At 41.9% G+C, this 23072-nt stretch overlaps 1 protein-coding gene across 2 annotated transcripts in view; it reads left to right on the forward strand.

Annotated features, from left to right (window-relative positions):
* Positions 1–3008: 3008 nt before the first annotated feature.
* The window catches only part of CAPN9 (calpain 9), a 200947-nt gene continuing 180883 nt past the window's right edge, over positions 3009–23072 (forward strand). For both annotated transcript variants that reach the window (XM_063443195.1, XM_063443194.1), the window contains exons 1-2: positions 3009–3370; positions 20082–20151. In XM_063443195.1, the coding sequence (XP_063299265.1) occupies positions 3158–3370; positions 20082–20151 (283 nt within the window). In that variant the 5' untranslated portion in view covers positions 3009–3157. The remainder of the gene's footprint in view (positions 3371–20081; positions 20152–23072) is intronic.

Raw genomic sequence — 23072 nt, forward strand, 5'->3', positions numbered from 1 at the left:
CACCCTCAGCTTCAACCCCCACCACCATCACCCCCACCACCCTCAGCCTCACCCCCACCACCATCACCCCCACCACCCTCAGCCTCACCCCCACCACCATCACCCCCCACCACCCTCAGCCTCACCCCCACCACCATCACCCCCACCACCCTCAGCCTCACCCCCACCACCATCACCCCCACCACCATCACCCCCACCACCCTCAGCTTCACCCCCCACCACCATCAACCCCACCACCCTCAGCCTCACCCCCCACCCTCACCATCACCCCCACCACCCTCAGCCTCACCCCCCACCCTCACCATCACCCCCCACCACCCTCAGCCTCACCCCCCACCCTCACCATCACCCCCCACCACCCTCAGCCTCACCCCCCACCACCATCACCCCCCACCACCCTCAGCCTCACCCCCACCACCATTACCCCCACCACCCTCAGCCTCACCCCCACCACCCTCAGCCTCACCCCCCACCACCACCATCACCCCGCACCACCCTCCGCTTCACCCCCCACCACCATCACCCTCACCATCACCCCCACCACCCTCAGCCTCACCCCCACCACCCTCAGCTACACCCACCACCACCATCCGCTTCACCCCCCCACCACTGTCACCATCACCCCCCACCAACCTCAGCCTCATTCCCCACCACCCTCAGCTTAACCCCCACCACCATCACCCCCCACCACCATCACCCCCCACCACCATCACCCCCCACCACCATCACCCCTCCCCACCATCACCCCTCCCCACCATCACCCCCACCACCCTCAGCCTCACCCCCACCACCATCAGCCTCACCCCCACCACCATCAGCTACACCCACCACCGTCACCATCACCCACCACCGTCACCATCACCCCCCACCACCCTCAGCTTCACCCCCCACCACCCTCAGCTTCACCCCTGCCCACCCTCAGCTTCACCCCTGCCCACCCTCAGCTTCACCCCTGCCCACCCTCAGCTTCACCCCTGCCCACCCTCAGCCTCACCCCCGCCCACCCTCAGCCTCACCCCCCACCACCCTCAGCCTCACCATCCCCCATAACCCCCCACCACCCTCAGCCTCACCCCACCCTCAGCTTCACCACCCCTCAGCATCACTCCCCCCACCACCTTCAGCATCACCCCCGTCACCACCCTCAGCATCACCCCCCACCACCCTCAGCATTACCCCCCACCACCCTCAGCATCACCACCCTCAGCATAACCCTCCGTCACCACCCTCAGCTTCCCCCCACTCACCATCACCCCCTCCTTCTCACATCACCCCCTTCTCACTCTCACATTACCCCCTCTCACTCTCACATTAGCCCCCCCACTCTCACATTACCCCCCCACTCTCACATTACCCCCCCACTCTCACATTACCCCCCCACTCTCACATTACCCCCTCTCACTCTCACATTACCCCCTCTCACTCTCACATTACCCCCTCTCACTCTCACATTACCCCCTCTCACTCTCACATTACCCCCTCTCACTCTCACATTACACCCTCTCACTCTCACATTACCCCCTCTCACTCTCACATTACCCCCTCTCACTCTCACATTAACCCCCTCACTCTCACATTAACCCCTCTCACTCTCACATTAACCCCTCTCACTCTCACATTACTATCACCCCCTGCTCCCTCTCACATTACCATCAACCCCCCGCTCCCTTTCACCATCACCGTCCACTCCCTCTCACCATCACACCCCCCGCTCCCTCTCACCATCAGCTACCCCATACACATAGGGTCTCAGACAAAAACACAAACATGCTCACAGAGACATACATTCGCACACACAAGGATACTCTCTGTCAGACACACTCTCAGGCACATACACAGGTAGACAGTGCGTCAATGTGTATATGTGACACTTTTTTGTTAGTGGGGCCTCGTGTTTGCGTTTCGCCTAAGGCCTCATAAAGTCTAGAGCCGCCTCTGTATATATATATAATTATATATATATTAATATTAAAATACACGTAGACAGTGTATGTATATTTATGTGTATGTGTGTATATGTGTATATATATATATATATACTTGGATCATATATATAGTAAATATATATATGATCTAAGTATATATAATTTAATTTTCAACTGTTTTATTTTTATTTTCAGACAACAAGGGGAGTACCTGTCATTACAGGCACTCCACCTGCTGGCAATGTCTTGGACGGCTATGCCGTCCATGTGATCGCGAGGTCCTCGCAAGGACCACGCGATCACATGGCCCAGGGGGGTCGAAGAGGACGGAGGGGGACTCCCTGGGCTCCCAGGTGAGTCTCCGTACCGCGATCGCCGGTGTGGGATCGCCGGCGACCGGGTAAGTACATAAGATCGCAGGGCGTTCTATGCCGCCCTGCGGCGTTTAGAGCCATCTAAATAAGGACGGCATAGAACGCCCTGCGGTCTTAAGGGGTTAAAAGGAATCCATGTTTAAAATGGAATGAGGCAAATGGGATTCTTTGTTAAACTAATTTGCATATGCCCACCCAGAATCCTTTGCGGTTGTAACAACACTGCAGTTTGGGGATTTCTGTGGGAAAGGCACGTCTTATGGCTTGACTGGTGTGCAGATTTTTGTTTAACATTGTATTAACTCTACATTTATATATTAGTAATACTATGCTAAATCTACTGTTTTCATTTATATATAAATTAGGTTTTAACATATGATCACATTTACATTTATAGATAGTTTTTGTATTTACAGAATATATTTAGCTATATATTCTGTGTTACTGTGTTACTGTGTGCTGTGATATTCAGTACCAGCCCTGCCACTGGTGATAGTGATAGAGTATTGTTTGTTTTATTACACCTGTATAATATCTGTTCATCAGTGAAAGTTCATCCTTGTTAATGTTGGCTCTCCGGGCGTTCCCTGTTTCTTTTATTTAACTTTGAGAGTGGTAGGTCCTGCTGCTTGTAACAGGTTGAAAAAAGGAGGGGCACATGCATTTCTTGAATATTTGTTTTACTCACCCTGCAGTTAACAATTCAAGTTGTTCAGCACTTTCTGCTTTCTTTCAAGCTGTCAGGTTGCAGTGGTATACTTGTTTGTGGTCGTGTGTCACATTATATTATTGTACACACTCAGCTTTGGAAAGGACTTGCATATTGTCACATAAGAAGTTCCAGTAGCCGGACAAAAGATGCCCTATATTTACCAAGATCCAAATAAGAAGGAACCAAGTGTTCCTGAAACAGCTAGAAACATTCACTCATCTGGCAAAAGCTATCAAGAAATTAAACAAGAGTGTCTACAGAAGGGGACTCTGTTTGAAGATGTTGACTTCCCAGCTAATGATGGTTCTCTTTTCTACAGTGAAAAACCCAATATCCCATTTGTATGGAAAAGACCAAAGGTGAGAAAAGCCATCGGTGCGTTCTGCATTAGTTTGCTATTACTCTATTTAAAAATGATCAGCTTTATCAATGGTCGAAACCAGGGGTGCCCAATAGGTAGATCCCCAGATGTTTTAGAATTACAGGTTCCATGATGCTTTATCATTCTAAAGATATGCAAAACATCATGTGAGATGCAGTTCTACAACATCTGTGGATCTACCTTTTGGGTACCACTATTCTAAACAGTGCAGGAATCTTAGAAAGAGACAGGGTAACTCCAGGACAATTTACGCAGTGCCTATGACTTGTGCCAATATGGTCTGTGCAACCTACAGAGAACTGTGAATAGGCATTTTTCTCTTAGAATTGTGAATTAACTGTATATGAACAACAATTAAATAACTTGGCATGGGCTTGGGCTCTGCAAATCAGTTTCAAATATTTTTAAAGCACCTTAACTATTGAGATTTAAAAATTAGGTGTATGTATATTCAAAGTGGCTTAAAATTTCCAAAACTTCTGTCCACTCACAACAACTCACACTTTAGTGTATAGTTCCCATAGTTAAATTTGAGTTAAAGCAAAACTGTTACATGTGTTGTTAAACTTTTTTGCAAACATCAAGATGGCATGTTCGTATTTATAGTGATGTCTGGGGGAAGAGGGGAAACGTGTTTATATACTTACCTAATTTTCTATGTGTGATACAACATTTTCTTCTTTAGCTCTTGATAGTTCCTTTTGACAGGAACTGTGTCATTGGCATGCTATAGCACAAAAGTTAAAAATGGCGGATCTTTGGAAGATCCTATAAGATTTTGAGCATGTGCAACATAGGCTAATTGTGGTTGCCAAATCTATTTCTAATTTAATTTTTTGTAACAATTCACCTAAAATTGTCCCCCCAATCATTGTCCAAATAAGTCCTCATCCTGTCTTAAGATATCCTTTGGTAGCATTTGAATTTCAGTTGAAATTCCACGCAGTCTTTATTGGTTTTCATAAAGATTCTATCTTTACAAAAAACTCAAATGTGGCAGTGCCACTTTATGCAAATCAGTTAAGAAGAATGTCATAGTAAATGGAATTAGGGCTTAGTTCCCTTTTCTGTCTGAATGCAAAATGTATGCATTTGATTGATTTAAGGAACAAGAGGCATGCCGAAGTTAAGCATTGAATAAGAGGAGGTATGATGGTTAAATAATGGCATCATGCAAGGTTGGTTGGTAAAATGAGTGAGGTTATTAACACATAAATGTCTACGAGGAATGTGATTATTTCTCATTTAGGAAGATCCATAGACTACAGGTAACTCCTTGATTACATTTAGGTATTACTGAAACTATGTTGTTATTATTATTACATATGTAGTCATAATGCTTTAACATATTATGCAGCATGGTGTTTTGAGTTAATTAGATTGCCTGAAGAGGAAATAGGACGATAAGAATAATTGTAAAAAATTAACAATGTGGGCTGTGCAGGAGGGATGATGATGAATTACCAGAAAAAGAGAAGGAAGGACTGTACCATGAATACCCAATCCTAAAATAAAATATAAAATAAAGCATAATAAGGAGTAGGTGGTGGGCTGTTTCAATAGCAACTGTGGACTGTGGGCTGGTTGGTGAAGTTTAAAGATGGTAAGTACTAAACACTACCCCCAAAATGTGTCTCTGACTCCTGACATTTCGGATCTGATAATTTAGCACCATGTAACTAATTCAATGACTTTTTACACATCATAAACCTACAGACACATGTATTTAGCAAACAACAACACTTTTAAGAGGTCCACCTCCACTCCCTGATGCTATTAATTAATGAGATTTCCATGAGACAGGACACTATGCAGACCTGTTTTTGAAGGTATCTGTTATCTGACAGCCTAAGGCAAAAACCAATAGGTCATGTCTGAAATCTTGTTTTTTTTTTTGTTTTTATTTTCTTATTGAATGAAGATGTTTATTGGTACAAACTCATAAGCAATAGAGATACACTTCATTGTGAAATTGTCACAGAATACATAGGAGAGTTTTGAGACATTAATTAAAACATATGTCACATAGTATGTAACGAGTTAGCGTATGGGTACATATGAGCGTGCAGTTTGATACAAGGTATGTTGGTTTTGGCAGGTGGACTTTAGAGGGGGGGGGGGGGGAATAGGAAGAGAAAAAAAGGGCCTATGAAAATGTGCACTGTATTTGATCCATCTGTTTTGAATAGGGTATTGAGGGAAATCTTGTTTTTAAGACATAATATTAGCAAATTGGAATTGACATACAGCATTAGTGTTGATAGAGCATGTTAAAAACTATACCAGTGTAAAAACTGCCCACCAATCACATTTGATAGGTAAAAAGAGCGCTAGAATTCGGCGAATTACACATTATACCATCACATGAATGCTAATTAGGACAATTAAAGAGACCCTCAAGCTTCAACATTGGATAATCACCGATCCATGTGACCTAAGGGGAAGGACCATAAGGGATTTAAAAATGGAAGATTCTTAGGACCATACCTACAGCTGACTGAAGAAGCTCTTCAAGAGTGAAATGTGTTTTGGCTACCTTTTAGAACTTTTATCCTTGTAATTATCATTATTTTATATTATATGTTTATATTATAATAAATGTCATTATTTTACATAAGTCCTTTGGAGCCTCCAGGAATCTTCATAGGGGTAGTGCCATCCCCACAAAATTGGCACAATACATTCACACCTCAGAGCCGGGATTGCTAGGCTCTGAATAAGGTCAGCACCTCATTTTATTTCTACCTTTCCATCTGGTTTCAACAGACTACATATTGGTTTGTCTCTTTTATGCTTTCTTTTTGAGATTTATCCAACAACGCATTGGAGGTGTGATACTGCCATGAAAGCATACCAGCTTGATTACGGAGTCCTGACTTCACTATTATTAATTGTGTTCCACATCACGTACCATCTGCACTATACTGTATTTTTTGTCTTTTATCTCTTATATGTATTTCAAGCAAAGTTTTTTTTATCAAGTTACGTGGGGTAAGTTTACCTCACTTATGCACTTTATTTTCTAACACTCCACTTAAAGGTGTAGGTCCACACTTGCATCATTTTACAGACTAGTGATATATATCCACCTACCTCAAATCATGATAGATTGCAAGCTCAATTTATCTGAGAACCAAATGGATCGCACCATTTGGTTTGTCTGAATCACTTTCCCGAAACAAATGCATGGCTGAAATTTCTCTTTGCACAAGTCTAAAACATGAGTTGTGTATTATAACTGTTTGGACTGATCCCTTCACACTGTTTAGAACTACGTGGTAGACATTGACATATATGACTCAATGATTTGAAGGGTAGAAGGTGAGAACATAAGTGTTCGCTAAGGATATGGTACATCTAGTAAAACTATAATTTTAGTTCTAACTATGCTAGAAAACAAGTTATTTTAGCAATTGTAATATGCTTGCTTATGAAATAACTTGTGCTATAATGCAAGTTGATCAACATATGGTCCTTTGATTATCACTATTTATCACAAAACCCTCTGGTAAAACAGTGCTGCCTATCCCAAATAGTCCTACTCCATCTATCTCTCAAGCTTACTGCATTGCAGCTACTTTAGACTCAGGTCTTACATTTATCCTCACATCCAGACTGTCTCCAAATCTTGTAACTTCCACCTTAAAAATATTGCCTGCATTCAGTGGCATTCACACGACCCCGATCCTGGGGATCTTTGCCCCCCCCACCCCGCGCTCTTACTCTGCGCGGGCCGGGGCCGCAGCACATGGCGGCGGGCACCTGGTCGCCAGTGCATGCCGATACACTGAAAATTAAAGGACCACTACAGACACCCAGATCACACAGATGGTCTGGGTGCCAGGTCCCTCTAGTTTTAACCCTGCAGCTATGTTTCACTGAGGGTTAATCCAGCCTCTAGTGGCGGTCTCACTGACAGCCGCTAGAGGCGCTTCCGCGATTCTCACTGTGAAAATCACAGTGAGAAGACGCTGGACGTCCATAGGAAAGCATTGAGTAATGCTTTCCTATGGGCGATTTGAATGCGCGTGTGGCTCTTGTCGCGCATGCGCATTCGGAGCTGAAAGGGGGATCGGGAAGGATCCCCAGTGCCAAGGAAGTCCAGCGCTGGAGAAAGGTAAGTGCTGAAGGGGTTTTAAACACACACACACTCTCATGAACAGACACATACACACTAGCTAACAGACACACATTTACTGACAGAGACACACTCAGTGACAGACATACATACACACTCACTGACAGACAGACACACATACACACTCACTTACAAAACATACACTCTCACTGACAAACACACTCACTAACAGACATCAAACAGACTCACTAACAGACACACACAGTAACACACTCACTGACACACACACACAAACTTACACACGCACTGACACTCACTAGCAGACACACACTCAATAACAGACACACACAAACTAACACACACACACAAATTAACACACACACCGACACTCACTAGCAGACACACACTCAATAACAGACACACACAAACTAACACACACACACACAAACTAACACACTCACTGACACTCACTAGTAGACCCACACACAGTAACACACTCACTGACACACACACACACACTCACTGACACACAAACTAACACACACACTGACACTAGCAGACACACACTCAATAACAGACACACACAAACTAACACACACACACAAAAATTAACACAGACACCGACACTCACTAACAGACATACACTCAATAACAGACACACACAAACTAACACACAGGCACAAAAACTAACACACTTACTGACATTCACTAGCAGGCAGACACACAGCAACACACACACTGACACAAAATCTAACACTAACACACAAACACATGCTTTTTAAAAATGTGATCCCCCAGCCTTTGGGAGTGCTGAGGAAATTCCCTGAGGTCCAGTGGGGCTGCCCGGCGACCGGTCCTGCAAGCGGCGAGGGAGCACTCATCCTCCTGTTTAGCTCCCTCGCGTGCTGCGTACTGATGCCGGAGCCGGAATTACGTCATATTCCAGCTCCTCCATCAGTGCGGTGCGCGAGAGAGAGCTCGGCAGAGAGCACTCAGGGGAGAGTGCTCCCTTGCACGCCCGCAGGACCGGCCGGTGACAGCAGGGCCAGCCTTGGGAGCCCCCCAGGAGAAAAGGCTGGCCACACTGGTGTACATACCGGGTTGCAGGGTGGCCCCTGCGACCCCGATATGTACGCCAGTGCCTGCATTTGCCCTTTTCTAACTCAAGATACAATTAAGGCACTTGTTCATGAACTGATCATTTCAACTATACGACTACTGGACCTCGCTACTCAACAGCCTTCCAAATTCTATGTCATTTCCTCCAGTGGCTGCTGCACAGAAGGAAAAATGAGAACCACTGGACCCAGGTATGGAGATGATGAAGCGAGGATGCAGAGGGGAGAATGGACATGAAAAGGCAGGGATGATGGACATGGAAAGTGGGGCTTATAGACACGAAAAGAGGACAAGGAAATAGGGAATGAAAATGGAAATGGAGAGAATTTACATTGATAAGGGGAAATGGAATCTAGGTTCTTCTTCAGACATAAAAAGGGGGAAAATACAAAGGGGGTAATGGACATAAAATCCTGAACTCAGTTTGTCTATTTCTGTTTGTTTCTCTGGCTGACTGTAAGCAAAATATTGTAGTCATATAAAGGATTGGTTAATGGATATTTTGCCTTTAACCCCTTAAGGACCAAACTTCTGGAATAAAAGGGAATCATGACGTGTCAGACATGTCATGTGTCCTTAAGGGGTTAATATTGGTGCTGTTGGCATCTTATTGTACTTATTCTTGCAATTTAAATGAATTTCGTAGTTTCATGTTTTATGCTTTAACTTTTTTCTACATAGCTATTTTTTTCAATATATATGTATTTTTCGGGGGGAGGTGGAGGGTGCATGTAGCTGGTCTTCCCTAAGGCAAAAATAGTCTGGTACCTACCATCAGGGTACGCATGATGTGGTGCTTTGCCTGCCTGTCTCCCACTGGGGTTGAGCCCTTGACCTGTACCTTATTTGTGGACTCGAACTTTAATTCCTCTACAAGAAATGTAATTTGAAAAGGAGGGACCACCATTCATTGTGATAAATAAGGGAATGATTGGACCCCCCTAAGTCCAACCCCCCCCCCCCCCCAAAAAAAAAAACCAACAACAACCCATAAAGGTTAAAGTTTATGTTTAAGAACCAATTTCTCAATTTCTTTTCTGCAATCTACAGTTTGTCTGTTTATGCTTTCTGGAAGCACAGTGTAAATAGCAATGCCTACAGAACAAGACATTTTTATAGTTCTCTTACTGAATAACCAGTATTTCTGCTTTTTTGTTTTGGTTAACTGTAGAGATAAGAAGAGAGAGGCTTCATATAGTTATGTGTCTTAAATTAATTGCACCTTTTATATAATGAAAACATGGGGAAGGAAGTCTGTGCAAGATGATAATGAAGATTCTGGGGTTATTAATGTGCTCCCTCTCTCTGTCTGTAGTTTTATTCTTCCAGATACGTAAAATATACCTTCCTCGCTAATATTCTACATTTTATCTCACAACTGTATTAGTTGTCGGTTTTATCAATTCAAACCAACCCAGTATTCCTTTCAAATAAAATGGCAAATGGTATGTAATAAATTCAAAATGTCCACTTGTTTTTATAGGTTTATAACAAAAATATCTCAGCCAATGAGGTATTGGAGGGGAGGGGGGGGGGGGGGGGGGAGTGCCTATCACTTGGATAACAAGGTTAGCCATAGCTATTGTAAAACAATGCATCATTACACCTGTGGCGGCTGTGATACTTATGTTTGGATTAGAGGAAAAGCTAAAGATATTATAGCATAGCATAGCCTGACTTGTAAAGAAAGGATCTGCAAATATTTAATTGTATATTGAGGTGGTGTGTCTTGGAGTTATCTCAATGTCTGCCCAAGTCTTACAGCATTGTACTGGTGACTAAAATTTGAATATACAGTAAACCTTTTTTTATCTAGGTGTGGCTCATTACAGATAGCTGTTAGCATGTTAATAGTGTAGTCTGAGAAAGTTCTAGACCAAGCACCGAACTGGGCTTAGTGTAATTAACCTTGTTCGAATCTTGGTTCATCAGACTGTGTGAAAATGGTAACTGTAAATATGGTAACCTTAGCATTATTTTATTAAGTGCTGTACACACTGACATATTGTGGATACAGACCTACACTTGGGTTAAAGAAATTATCTTTGTTTGACTATCATATGGAGTTTTATGGGCTGTCTTGTATTATGTGAGGCATTTAAGGTTGCACTGCCAATTGTGACGTTATTACAGTTTTTTTGCAAAGACACTTAAATCAAGGTCAAATTTACATCACAAGCGCCTATAGGCACAAAATTCCCTAGTTCTCCACCAATTCCTCCCCATCCGAACTAATAAAAAAAGGCTCTTTATTACCTGAAGATAGCAATATAGGTCATCTACAGTAGTAATACGGAGCCAAGAAGTAGCTAACAAAGTTAACAGAAGCAACAATCAGTACAAATTGAAATCAGATTCTGAGTAACAACTCCAGTCCTGCAGCATTGTGTTTGTCTGTTGTTGGGTTTAAATGCAGGACTGTTTTTGTGTACAGAGTTGGAGTTTGAATGCAGGGTTGTCTTTATGTGATTGCATACACCAATATGGTGTATTCCCACGTACATATCCACGGCCACATACACACACAGGTGCATATTGCCATACACAGAAACGCCACACAGACACAACAGACAGAACACACACACAGATTGACACACATGCACAGTAAAACTGACACATCAGATTGACACACATACACAGATTCATACACTGACGCACTCAAACACCCACATATATGCACAGATACATACACTAGCACACATGCACAGATACATACACTAACAAATAGAAACACTTACAGACCTGCACAGATGCATACACTAACACATAAACACACACATGCATACACTGAAACACATAGAAACACTTACCCTCTCTATCAGTCCAAATGAGCCTGCTTATGCCCTGCCTCCATCTCTTGCGTGGCGAGACCTCTCTGCATCGCTGGCCCTGGTGGTCCAGTTCTGCAGTTGTTGTTTTTGTTTCCCTTGTGGTGCGGTCGTGATATGTGCCTCCCTTCCGGTAATTCTGTATGATATTCTCTTATTTGCAGTTCTGACACTCACAATTGAGGCAGAATGCAGGCTGAAAATCCTCTTAGCCACGCTCTGACTCACTAACTGAGCACCGGAACAGCCAAAGGGAGGATATTATGGAGGGTTTCCAGATGGGATGCAGAGCATCACATATCACCACCAGACCACCAGAGACCTGGCTGAGGATGCAGCCGGCACTGGACTCTTTGCAGGGCAGCAACACACAAGCAAACTAAGTAGAGTAAGCTGCCTGCTGCTGCCCTTCTTGCAATTTCCATCCTCCAGGGGCCCATTGAGAGGTGGAACTCCAGGGCCTGGTCGCAGTTACGGGTTTTGGGACCCTGGTACTTCTAATATTTGATACAGCATATGTCTCTGATCTCAGCCACAGAGTGACTAATCCCTCCCCCTCCCCTCTTCTTTATTACCCATTCTCCAGAACAAGAATATTTGTATTTCTAACCCATTGCACATAATATTTTGCCACTTAAAAACTGGTGGTCGCTGCCCCAAGTGCCCCTATCTACCATCCTCCACTGGCCTTGGCTATTAAAATTAAAGCATATTTATTAGAATTTTGTTTTTTAATCATAAATGTTTTTCACAAATCAAAGTGCTACTTAACTAAATGTATAAGGCAAACACAAGAAAATAAAACATGGAGAATATAACTTGTTATTGTCTATATCTTACATTTTACTAGTATACCATGCATTTTTTGGAAAGGCAAAATTCTTTCTAATTTGAATCCCTCTGTAATTCAGTAGATATGGGAAACTCTACCCAAACCATCCAAGAACTCGAGGTTGCTGCAGGGATCTACTGCAGTTGCAGCCTATGCATGTAATGGGGCCTGGCAATGGTGAGAGGCTCTGAGATACACTGAGTGACCAAGGGATATATTTTGTGCTGATCTTGTGCTTGAGATGTTAATTAAAACTATGTGTAAATCGTTGAATGCATTCTGGCAATTCTTCCAGTTCCCTAAAAGATCAATGTGTCTCCATCTTCCTGGTATGGTGTTTATCATAATGATATATAAGGCCATTGAGACCCGTCACATTGGTCCTATTGTCATTAAAGGACCACTATAGTGCCAGGAAAACATACTTGTTTTCCTGGCACTATAGTGCCCTGTGGGTGCCCCCACCCTCAGGTACCCCCTACCGCCGGGCTCTGGGGAGAGGAAAGGGGTTAAAACTTACCTTTCTCCAGCGCCGGGCGGGGAGCTCTCCTCCTCCGATACTCCTCCTCTCCTCCCATTCGGCTGAATGCGCACGCGCGGCAAGAGCTGCGCGCGCATTCAGCCGGTCTCATAGGAAAGCATTATCAATGCTTTCCTATGGACGCTTGCGTGCTCTCACTGTGATTTTCACAGTGAGAATCACGCAAGCGCCTCTAGCGGCTGTCAGTGAGACGGCCATAGAGGATTTGAGGGCTGGATTAACCCATTTATAAACATAGCAGTTTCTCTGAAACTGCTATGTTTATTAAAAAAAATGGGTTAACCCTAGCTGGACCTGGCACCCAGACCACTTCATTAAGCTGAAGTGGTCTGGGTGCCTATAGTGGTCCTTTAATACAAAATGGATGTCTAAAGATCTGGTGATCTGAATCATGATTAATTAGCTCCCAAACAGTTTCTCTCCTACTCTTTCTATTATCATTTTCCCACAATAAAAATCTTTGATAATTATTGTTAGTAATTATCTAAACCGAACTTGAGCCTAAGCAGCATTAAGAACAGGAAGAAGGTGGGGTGTTTCTCAAAGTGTTACACTTGAAGAACAATTACTGCAAAATTAAATATAGTAATATTTACAGGTACGTTAGCAGAGCAAAGCAATGACCTCAATCACTCATCTATAGGAATTGACTAATAAAACGAAAAAAATCAAAACATGCTTGGAAACCTTTATGTATGCAAAAGAGTGAGCCAAACTTGCATTTAAATGTCTAAACGAAATCTAGACAATTGCAATGCAGCAAAGAATACCTAATAATTTTAATGCAAACTAATTTGGTTCTACCGAATGTGGTCAAAATGTCCTAAACGCTGTTGGCTGCAAATATTTGTATATCTTTGGTAATGTACGGTGTTGTGTTGTATGTTTTATTAACCCCTTAAGGACCAAACTTCTGGAATAAAAGGGAATCATGACGTGTCACACATGTCATGTGTCCTTAAGGGGTTAAGGAAACCACTGACTGAGATGATTTAGGGATTAGGGGGAATGCAGCTTACAATATATAGAGGTTTCAGTAGATACTTGCATAACAACTGGAGTTGCAAGGGGTACAGTCCCAGGAGCTCTTTACTCTCATATTGCATGAGCAGACGGAAAGCAACCTTTGATCTCCTCAACAACAACAGAGATCTTCAGAGCCTTTTCCCTTTGTGGATATCATTGTGTTACAGACTTCCCCACAGCATAGCTATGACAATGGCATGTCCCAGCAAATTCAGTGTATGTAACCTAATGAAGTGGAGCACACACAGAAAAGACATTAGGCCATGTTTTACTTCCATGGAGAGATAAAGGATAACATAGTACAAATAGGGACCTGCAAAATTATGAATTGGTATCCTCCAATGCACATCTTCAACACTCATCCAGCATATAGACATTCCTGTAGGAAATGAAAAGGAGACATTGTATAAATTATACTTGTGCACAACTAAAAAAATGTATTCAGACGAATCACTTCGTCTGGAAAGATTAGTTAGTTCCAGTAATCCAATAGTCACCCATGTGTTGGCATGGCTCATCTGAAAAATGTATATTTTTGTCGCCACAAATGTAACTCTAAATAAAACAAAAATTCTTGTCCATTCGTTTCTTTGGTTATGTCCATATGGCGCTTCAGAGTTACGGAATTAGGACGAATATGGAGTTATTTTCTGTTTACTCCCACATTTGATTTATACTTTTTACATGTGAATTGCTTAGAGAAACTATAAATAATAAAAAGGCTAAATATGATGCTGTGTAATTGTTAGAATTTCTGTAACTGGTGCCTGCTGATATAGCATGACACCTCTTATTTGACAAGCAGGTGTTGAAGTTGATACCATATCCTGTTAAACCTGCTTTTATGCTTTTGCATGACTCACTAATTATATGTGCACTTGCTGCCTGTGAAATCAATATATACCCAATGTATTTCCTACTAGATTGGCTACAGGATTGGGGGTTAGTTTTAAAGGGTCATTAATGATACAATACTTGTAGTCTGTTCATTCTGGGGGTTTATTTGCTAAACTCCTAATGGCCTAACTGTAGCAAACTATAATCCAATTGGCTACATTTAGAATAAAATAGCTTATCTGAAAACAGTCTAGAAAATTCAGCAATAGATGTAGTGGACCCCAGGTTAACAGGTTAAATGTCTGACTATTTATAATGGGGGATGGGGCATTATTGGCACCGTAAGTACTATAGCATGCTTGGAGTGTTTCTTTAACCCCTTAAAGACCGATGACGGTTCAGGACCGTTATCGGAAACATCCCCTTGAGGACAGATGACGGTCTTGTACCATCATAGCAGTATTATTTATTTACCTGATCGCCGCCGTTCCCCCGGGGGCGATCGGCGGCGCTCCTGGTCTGGGGGGGATTGCCTGACAGCCCAGGCAGTCCCCCCTCTGCGAATTAGGCCCCTGCGGCCATGTGATCGCTGTAACAGAGCGGTCACATGGCTGCAATAGGCGTCCAAGTATCTGCCTGCAGAGGGTCTGCCTGTGCTGACAGACAGTCTCCCTGCATGTGTAAAAAAAAAAATGTAATTATATATATAAATATATAAATATATATCTATATTTATTTTATATATATATAATGTCATACTAAGTGTATTTTTATATTAATATATACATATATTAATATAAAAATACACTCAGAATTAAATTAAACATGTGTATATATATATATATATATATATATATATATATAACTATATATATTATATATATATATATATGTTATTATAAAATATAAATAATAAGTAAATAAAAATAAATATTTTAAAAATAAATATTTTAACAATTTACAAAAATTATATATATATATGAAATTTTATTCTAACTGCATTTTGATTTTAATATATTTATATATCAAAATACACTTAGAATGATTTTATATATACATCTATGTATATATAAATAAATCAAAATAATATGAAATATATATATATCCATATACAAAATTACATAAATAATTTCATAAATATACACGTAGACTTCAAACATATAAATATGTATATATTTTCAAATTCTACATGCATATTTATGTAATATTTTTACATAATCAAGTAATTTTATTGATTGCAATTTGAGGCACCTGCCTGACAACCCAGGCCAAAAGTCCAGAGAATTTAATTTGCTAGCGCTGTATTTAATCCTGTAACTTTCTATAACACCCTAAAACCTGTACATGGGTGGTACTGGTTTACTCTGGAGACTTTGCTGAACACAAATATTAGTGATTTAAAACAGTAACACATATCATAGCAATATTATTGTCAGTGAAAGTGAAGTTTTTTGCATTTTTTCACACACAAACAGCACTTTCACTAATGATATAATTGTTGTGATACATTTTACTGTTTTGAAACACTAATATTTGTGTTCAGCAAAGTCTCCTGAGTATAACAGTACCCCCTTTGTATAGTGTTTTTGAAAGTTACAGGGTCAAATCTAAGGGTCACATTTTTTTACATGGAAAATTGACAGGTTGGTTATGTTGCCTTTGAGAGCGTATGGTAGCCCAGGAATGAAAATTACACACCGCGATGGCATACCATTTGCAAAAGAAAACAACCCAAGGTATTGCAAATGGGGTATGTTCGGTCTTTTTTAGTAGCCACTTAGTCAAAAACACTGGCCAAAGTTAGCGTTCATAATTGTTTTTTGCATTTTTAACACACAAACAAATATAAATGCTACGTTTGACCAGTGTTTGTGACTAAGTGGCTACTAAAAAAGACTGGACATACCCTGTATTGAATACCCTGGGTTGTCTACTTTACATGTCATGTGTGATTTAGAGATTTATGACAGATAACAGTGTTACAATGTCACTATTGATACATTTAAAAAAAATATAGATTTTGAAACAGCAATTTCCTATTTGTACTTATAACCCTATAACTAACACAAAAAGCACGTAAACACTTGGTGTTTTTAAACTCAGGACAACATTTTTAATCTATTTAGCAGTTTTTATCATTAGCTTTTGTAGATAAGTAAAATATTTTTCAAGTAAAAGTCAAAAGACATGTTTTTTTTTTAATTTTTCACCATATTTTATCATTTTTTTCAAAGTAAATTACATGACATGATACAAATTATGGTATGTAAAGAAAGCCATTTTTGTCCTGAAAAAAACAATATATAACTTGTATGGAAACAGTAAATGAGAGAGAGGAAAATTACAGCTAAACACAAACACCACAAAAGTGTTAAAACAGCCCTGGTCCTTAACGTACAAACATCGCAAAAACAGTCCGGTCCTGAAGGGGTTAAGATAGTATTCTTGTGTGAATTACCTTGCACTCTTTTGTTTTTGTTTGTTTGTTTGTTTTTATTTGAATGCTGATTGTAATTTCTTTCTCCTCCTTTACCTGGCACATTTTCATATCACATCTTACATAATGTACTTGATTATTATATCTGTTTTGCAATGTATGTCATCTATGTGCCATTTTTTTTTTTTTTTTTGCAGCTTTAAAACTTTAATATTTGCCATCATTAGGAACCCATAAAAAGTATGTTTGGATCTTAGTCAGCTCAAAGTGGAGTATGGAGCAGCCAGGGGAAAGTCGGCCAACAACTTGTTTATATTTTTTATTGTTTTGCAAACTATGAAAGGTTTGGCTAAAAGGGGTTTGGGTTAAATTCGACCCCATAGTTTGAGATAGTAAATGTGAAAGATAGCAAAATGTTGCCAGAGGCTTGTGGTAGGGTCGTATCTCTCATGGTAGCTTTGCGAAAGGTAAAGATGATATTGCAGATAGTGAGGATATATTGACAGACCTGTTTGAAAGACCTGGGTGTGTTACTCAGGAACAGAGTAAGATTATACTTTTGCGCCTGCTAATCTAGTTTTGGTGTTATAAAGAAATGCCCCCAGGGTAAATGTGAGAGGAATGCAGTGTTTCTTTGAACAAACTATTTTCAAATTGACAAAGACCTGTTATAATAAAGGGATTTCGTAAACTCTGAATATTTTACATTGGAGTAGATGGTATGAATGTTACAAACCATGAGTCATCATTTAAATATGTGTTTTGTTCCTGCAACTAAAATATAGTTAAAGGGAGTCACTAAACAGCAAGATTACATCATATTGCATAAAGATTATGAGACTATAAATAGGGAAATGATGCATTAATTGTACAAAATATAAGCAGATATATAAGCATTATTCATTATAGAGTGTATCAGACAAAAGAAAACTGATTCTTCCATTATACATAAATATTATTATATCTAATATATTGTCTGAGCATAGCCTTATTCAGCTCAGTAGAATAGGTGGTACAACCAGGGGTAGACCAACCAGTGGTTAAATTGCACCAGAGTACATAGTCTTGTGGGGGCCCTTCACAATACAATGGAAAATAATACAACAAATAATTATTTGTGCATTTGTGTGATAGAATGTGTATGTGCCTTTCAGTGAGTTTGTGTCTGTCAGTAAATGTGTGTGTATGTCTGTCAGTGTGTGTTTCTTCTGTGTATAAGTGTGTGTATCAGTCCTAAGTGTGTGTATCAGTGTCCCTTGTGTGTAAATATGTGTTTGTGTCAATAAGTGTGTCTGTCAGTGTGTGCCAAATCAGTGAGAGTGTGTCTGTCATTGAGTTTGTCCTCTGTGTGTAAGTGTGTGTGTCAGTTTCTTCTGTGTGTAAATGTGTGTGTATGACAGTTTCCTCTGTGTGTAACTGTGTGTGAGTGTGCGCCACTGTGTGTGTAACTAGTATGTGTGTAATATATTTTCATTTTGTGATTTTTTTTACTTCAGATTGTTCATACACTCTTCCTTACATACACAATATTCACACTATATCATATTTAATTGAAAAACATTATTTACAGCCTTTAATTAGGCTTGTTATCCAGTATGGGTTTAAAGGGACACTATAGTCACCAGAACAACCACAGCTTGATGTAGTTGTTCTGATGAGTATAATAGTTCCTTTCAGGCTTTTTTCATGTAAACACTGTCTTTTCAGAGAAAAGACAATATTTACATTGCCTCTAGGGACACCTCCAAGTGGCCACTCCTTAGATGGCCACTGGAGGTGCTTCCTGGGTCAGTTCTGTCCTATAAGGAGGTCCTAATTGGCCAAAATGTAATTTGGCCTGACCCATGCCAATTTTAGCCAATCCTATCCAATGCTTTCCCATAGATTGGCTACAACTTTTATAGGGGAGCTAAGGGGGGGGGGGGGGCAAGACACCTAAATGGTGGGTTAAACACTATAGGGTCAGGAATACATGTTTGTGTTCCTGACCCTATAGTGTTCCTTTAACTTAAATATCAGTCTCTACACATTTCATTTGGAATTTAAATCAGTAGAAATTACTTTCTCAAGGCAGCGTTAATCGGGACTTTTTTTTAGACCTCCAGGAGTACTTCTCAATAAAAGGTTGAGAAAAATTGCTGTAGATATGCCAAGAGACATATGTGATGTCACTCCAGCACTAGCATCACTACAGGGCGGACTGGGTAGCTGTGCAGTAAGAGCATGAAGATCAGAACAGCGCCCCACTGGTAACCAGGGAGGGATCCATTGTAGCTCTTCCAAAAGAGAGAGAGAGTGTGTTTGTGTGTGAAAATGAGTGTAAGAATGTATTTGTGTGTCGGAATATGTGTGTCTGTTTGTGAGAATGTGTGTGAAACCCAGCCTCCATGCACAATACAGACTGAACACTGTGATATGATTTTCTTATGAATAGATCATTTGATACATAACAGGTAGAATGTCATTGTAGTGATAGCTGCCTATTACATTAGAAATAATGTTGGTATGAAGCAGTAATCAAGCTCTTATTATTATTTATTACATTTTCGTATCCTGAGGTTTAGTGCAGGAGAAGACCAAGCATTTGTCTGAGAAAATCAAGGAGAGCCACATTAAACAACCATCTTCTTCTGCAGCCAAGTCAAGGATACAAGAACATGTATTCAATACTTTACATTTGGTGAAGTGCGCTGTTTGCCAGCATGATTCAAGTATCTTTTTACAACCAGATGAAACTTTCGATGAATAATAGCCTTGAGGAGAAAGTTCTATTGTTAATGCAGTATAGATTACATAATACTTGTTGTAAAATATCATATGTTGTTATGGACTACACTAGTTTTTGCTTTTTTAGAAATGTCGTAGAGTACAAAGAAAATTGCATGAAGATATATAGTGCAAATTGTGACTTTGTGACTAGTCGCAAATTAAAATGGAATGATAATTAAAGAATGTTGGGAATGTAGTAATTTTTGTCTTCTCTTCACCAGGATATTGCCTCAAATCCTCAGTTTATTCTAGGAGGTGCTTCAAGAACAGATGTATGTCAAGGGGATCTTGGTAAGTTATAAATGTTATCAACATTTACTTTTTCATAAATATTAACTCAAGCATCTAATTTCATAAATGCAGAGACAAATTATAATTGGAGCTAAGGTAGCAGTAGTTCCAGGCGCATGCCTAGGGAACGGATCCACTCTGCTAAAATACTCTAAAAAACAGGACTCCCATATCGTTAGACTACTCCCAGGTCAATCTTCGGGAAGGGAATGGAAAATATACAAAGCTTCTGATCCAGAGGGTTCCACATTTCTTGAGGCTCTGGGCCTTACAGAACTCATACCAGTAGCTAACTTCCAACCACTCCTGTAATGTCACCAGAGGGACACACTTTGTACCTAGAGGGGACCTAATTGTACATACTTTATTAACAATGGGTCATAGTTTCTCTTTTTTTTTTGTTTCACAATTTTTCCTTCACAACTGCAATATCCTGTTTATAATACTGTACCAGCTTCCTATAGTCATAACAGTGCATGTGTTATAGAAGGCTGCTATGCTGCTATAATTTATCATATATATTGGCTGTAGATAAGAATGTGTACAATGTTAGGATAACTCCCTCCCCACCCACTTCCCCAACTTTCATCTAACATCCCATGGACACATTAAAATCTTGCTTATGCTGTTATAGAATCCAGGGCCAGATTAAGAGTCCAGTGGGCCTGGTGCTGACACTTATGATGGGGCCTAATTACAGAATCTTATCGACCAAAAACACTAAGACAGTCCTACCTCTCAAGCGTCATGTATCGGAGTTGGTGTTGGAGGGAAACTCAAAGGATGCAGCTATAAGAAAACACATACTCTATGCTAATCTCTTTATCTAATTTATGCATTAATCTTTCAAGTAAATCCATACGCCCTAACAGCAGTGTCCAGTGAAGCAGGAAGTCAATGGGCAGGGTAAAAGAGTGGGCCACTGACGCAAAGCACGTGACTAGAACTGCAAAAAGGGCGAACATGCCCAAAAAGGGGGCATGTCTGTCCAACGAATTGGTAGGCCAGCCTAGGAACAGTGTCCCTATGTATCACAGTATTAGTGCCCCCATGTCGCTCAGTCTCCTAGTCTCCCAGTGTCTGTGTCCCCATTTCTCCCAATGTCCCCATGTCTCAGTGTGTCCACTGACACTAGGATACTAGGAGACACTCAGAGACATGGGGACACTGAGAGACCCAGGGACACTGAGAGACCCAGGGACACTGAGACACTTGGGGACACTGGGAGACATGGGATCCCTGAGACACTTGGGGACACTGGGAGACATGGGGGCATTTGCGGATACAGACATGGAGACACTGGGAGACATGGGGACACAGACATTTGGGGACACTGGGAGAAATGGGGTCCTAGACACTAGGGACACAGAGACATGGGGAGACAGACACTGGGAGACTAGGAGACTGAGCGACATGGGGGCACTAATACTGTGATACTGGGAGACATGGGGACACAGACATTTGGGAAAACTAAGACACTAAGGACACAGAGACATGGGAACACAGACACTGGGAGACTAGGGGACACTGGGAGACATGAGGACACAGACACTAGAGACACTGACTGGGAGGCATGAGGACACAGACACTAGAGACACTGACTGGGAGGCATGGGGACACAGACACTTATGGTCACTGGGAGACATGGGGGCACTTATGGACATAGACATGGGGACACTGGGAGACATGGGGACAATAGGGACACAGAGACATGGGGACAAAGACACAAGGGACACTGGCTGGGAGACATAGGGACACTGAGAGACATGGGGACACTGAGACCCTGGCTGGGAGACATGTGGACACTGCTCCCAGTGGGGACACAGACACTAGGGACACTGGCTGGGAGGCATGGGGACACAGACACTTGGGGACACTGGGAGACATGGGGCACTTATGGACATATACATGGGGACACTGAGACATTTGGGGACACTGGGGACACAGACATGGGGACACAGACACTGGAAGACATGGGGACACTGGCTGGGAGACATAGGGACACTGAGACACTGGCTGGGAGACATGTGGACACTGGGAGACATAGGGACACAGACATTTGGGGACACTCTGAGACATAGGGACACTGGGAGGCATGGGGACACTTAGACACTGGCTGGGAGACATGGGGACACAGACACTAGGGACACTGGCTGGGAGGCATGGGGACACAGACACTTGGGGACACTGGGAGACATGGCACTTATGGACATAGACATGGGGACACTGGGAGACATGGGGACACAGACACTGGAAGACATGGGTACGCTGGCTGGGAGACATAGGGACACTGAGACACTGGCTGGGAGACACGTGGACACTGGGAGACATGGGGACACAGACACTAGGGACACTGGCTGGGAGGCATGGGGACATAGACACTTGGGGACACTGGGAGACATGAGGCACTTATGGACATAGACATGGGGATACAGACATTTGGGGACACTGGGAGACATGGGGACACAGAGACATGGGAACACACACTGGAAGACACTGAGACACTGGCTGGGAGACATGGGGACACTGGGAGACATGGGGACACAGACACTAGAAGACACTGAGACACTGGAAGACATCAAAACACTGTGTCCCTAGTGTCTCCGTGTCCCAATATGGCCCCCTATGTCTCACAGCATCCCCTTGTGTCTCAGCGTCTCCATGTCTCACAGTGTCCCTATGTTTCCCAGTGTCCCCAAGTGTCTCAGTGCCCCCACGTCTCACAGTGTCCCCTAGTGTCTCAGTGTCCCCATGTCTCCCTGCTGCCTTTCCCCCATCCATCACTTCCCTGAGCTGTAGGCTGTCTCTGCAAGCTGGGAGCTGCTGTCTGGACTCTCAGTGCTGCGTAGCTGCTCTCCCACGGATCAGTGAGTAGATAGAGCAAGGGAGATGCTGTAACTTCCTATCCCTGCCTCTCTCCA

Source organism: Pelobates fuscus, chromosome 2 (assembly GCF_036172605.1).
Source record: "Pelobates fuscus isolate aPelFus1 chromosome 2, aPelFus1.pri, whole genome shotgun sequence".
Classification (NCBI taxonomy): domain Eukaryota; kingdom Metazoa; phylum Chordata; class Amphibia; order Anura; family Pelobatidae; genus Pelobates; species Pelobates fuscus.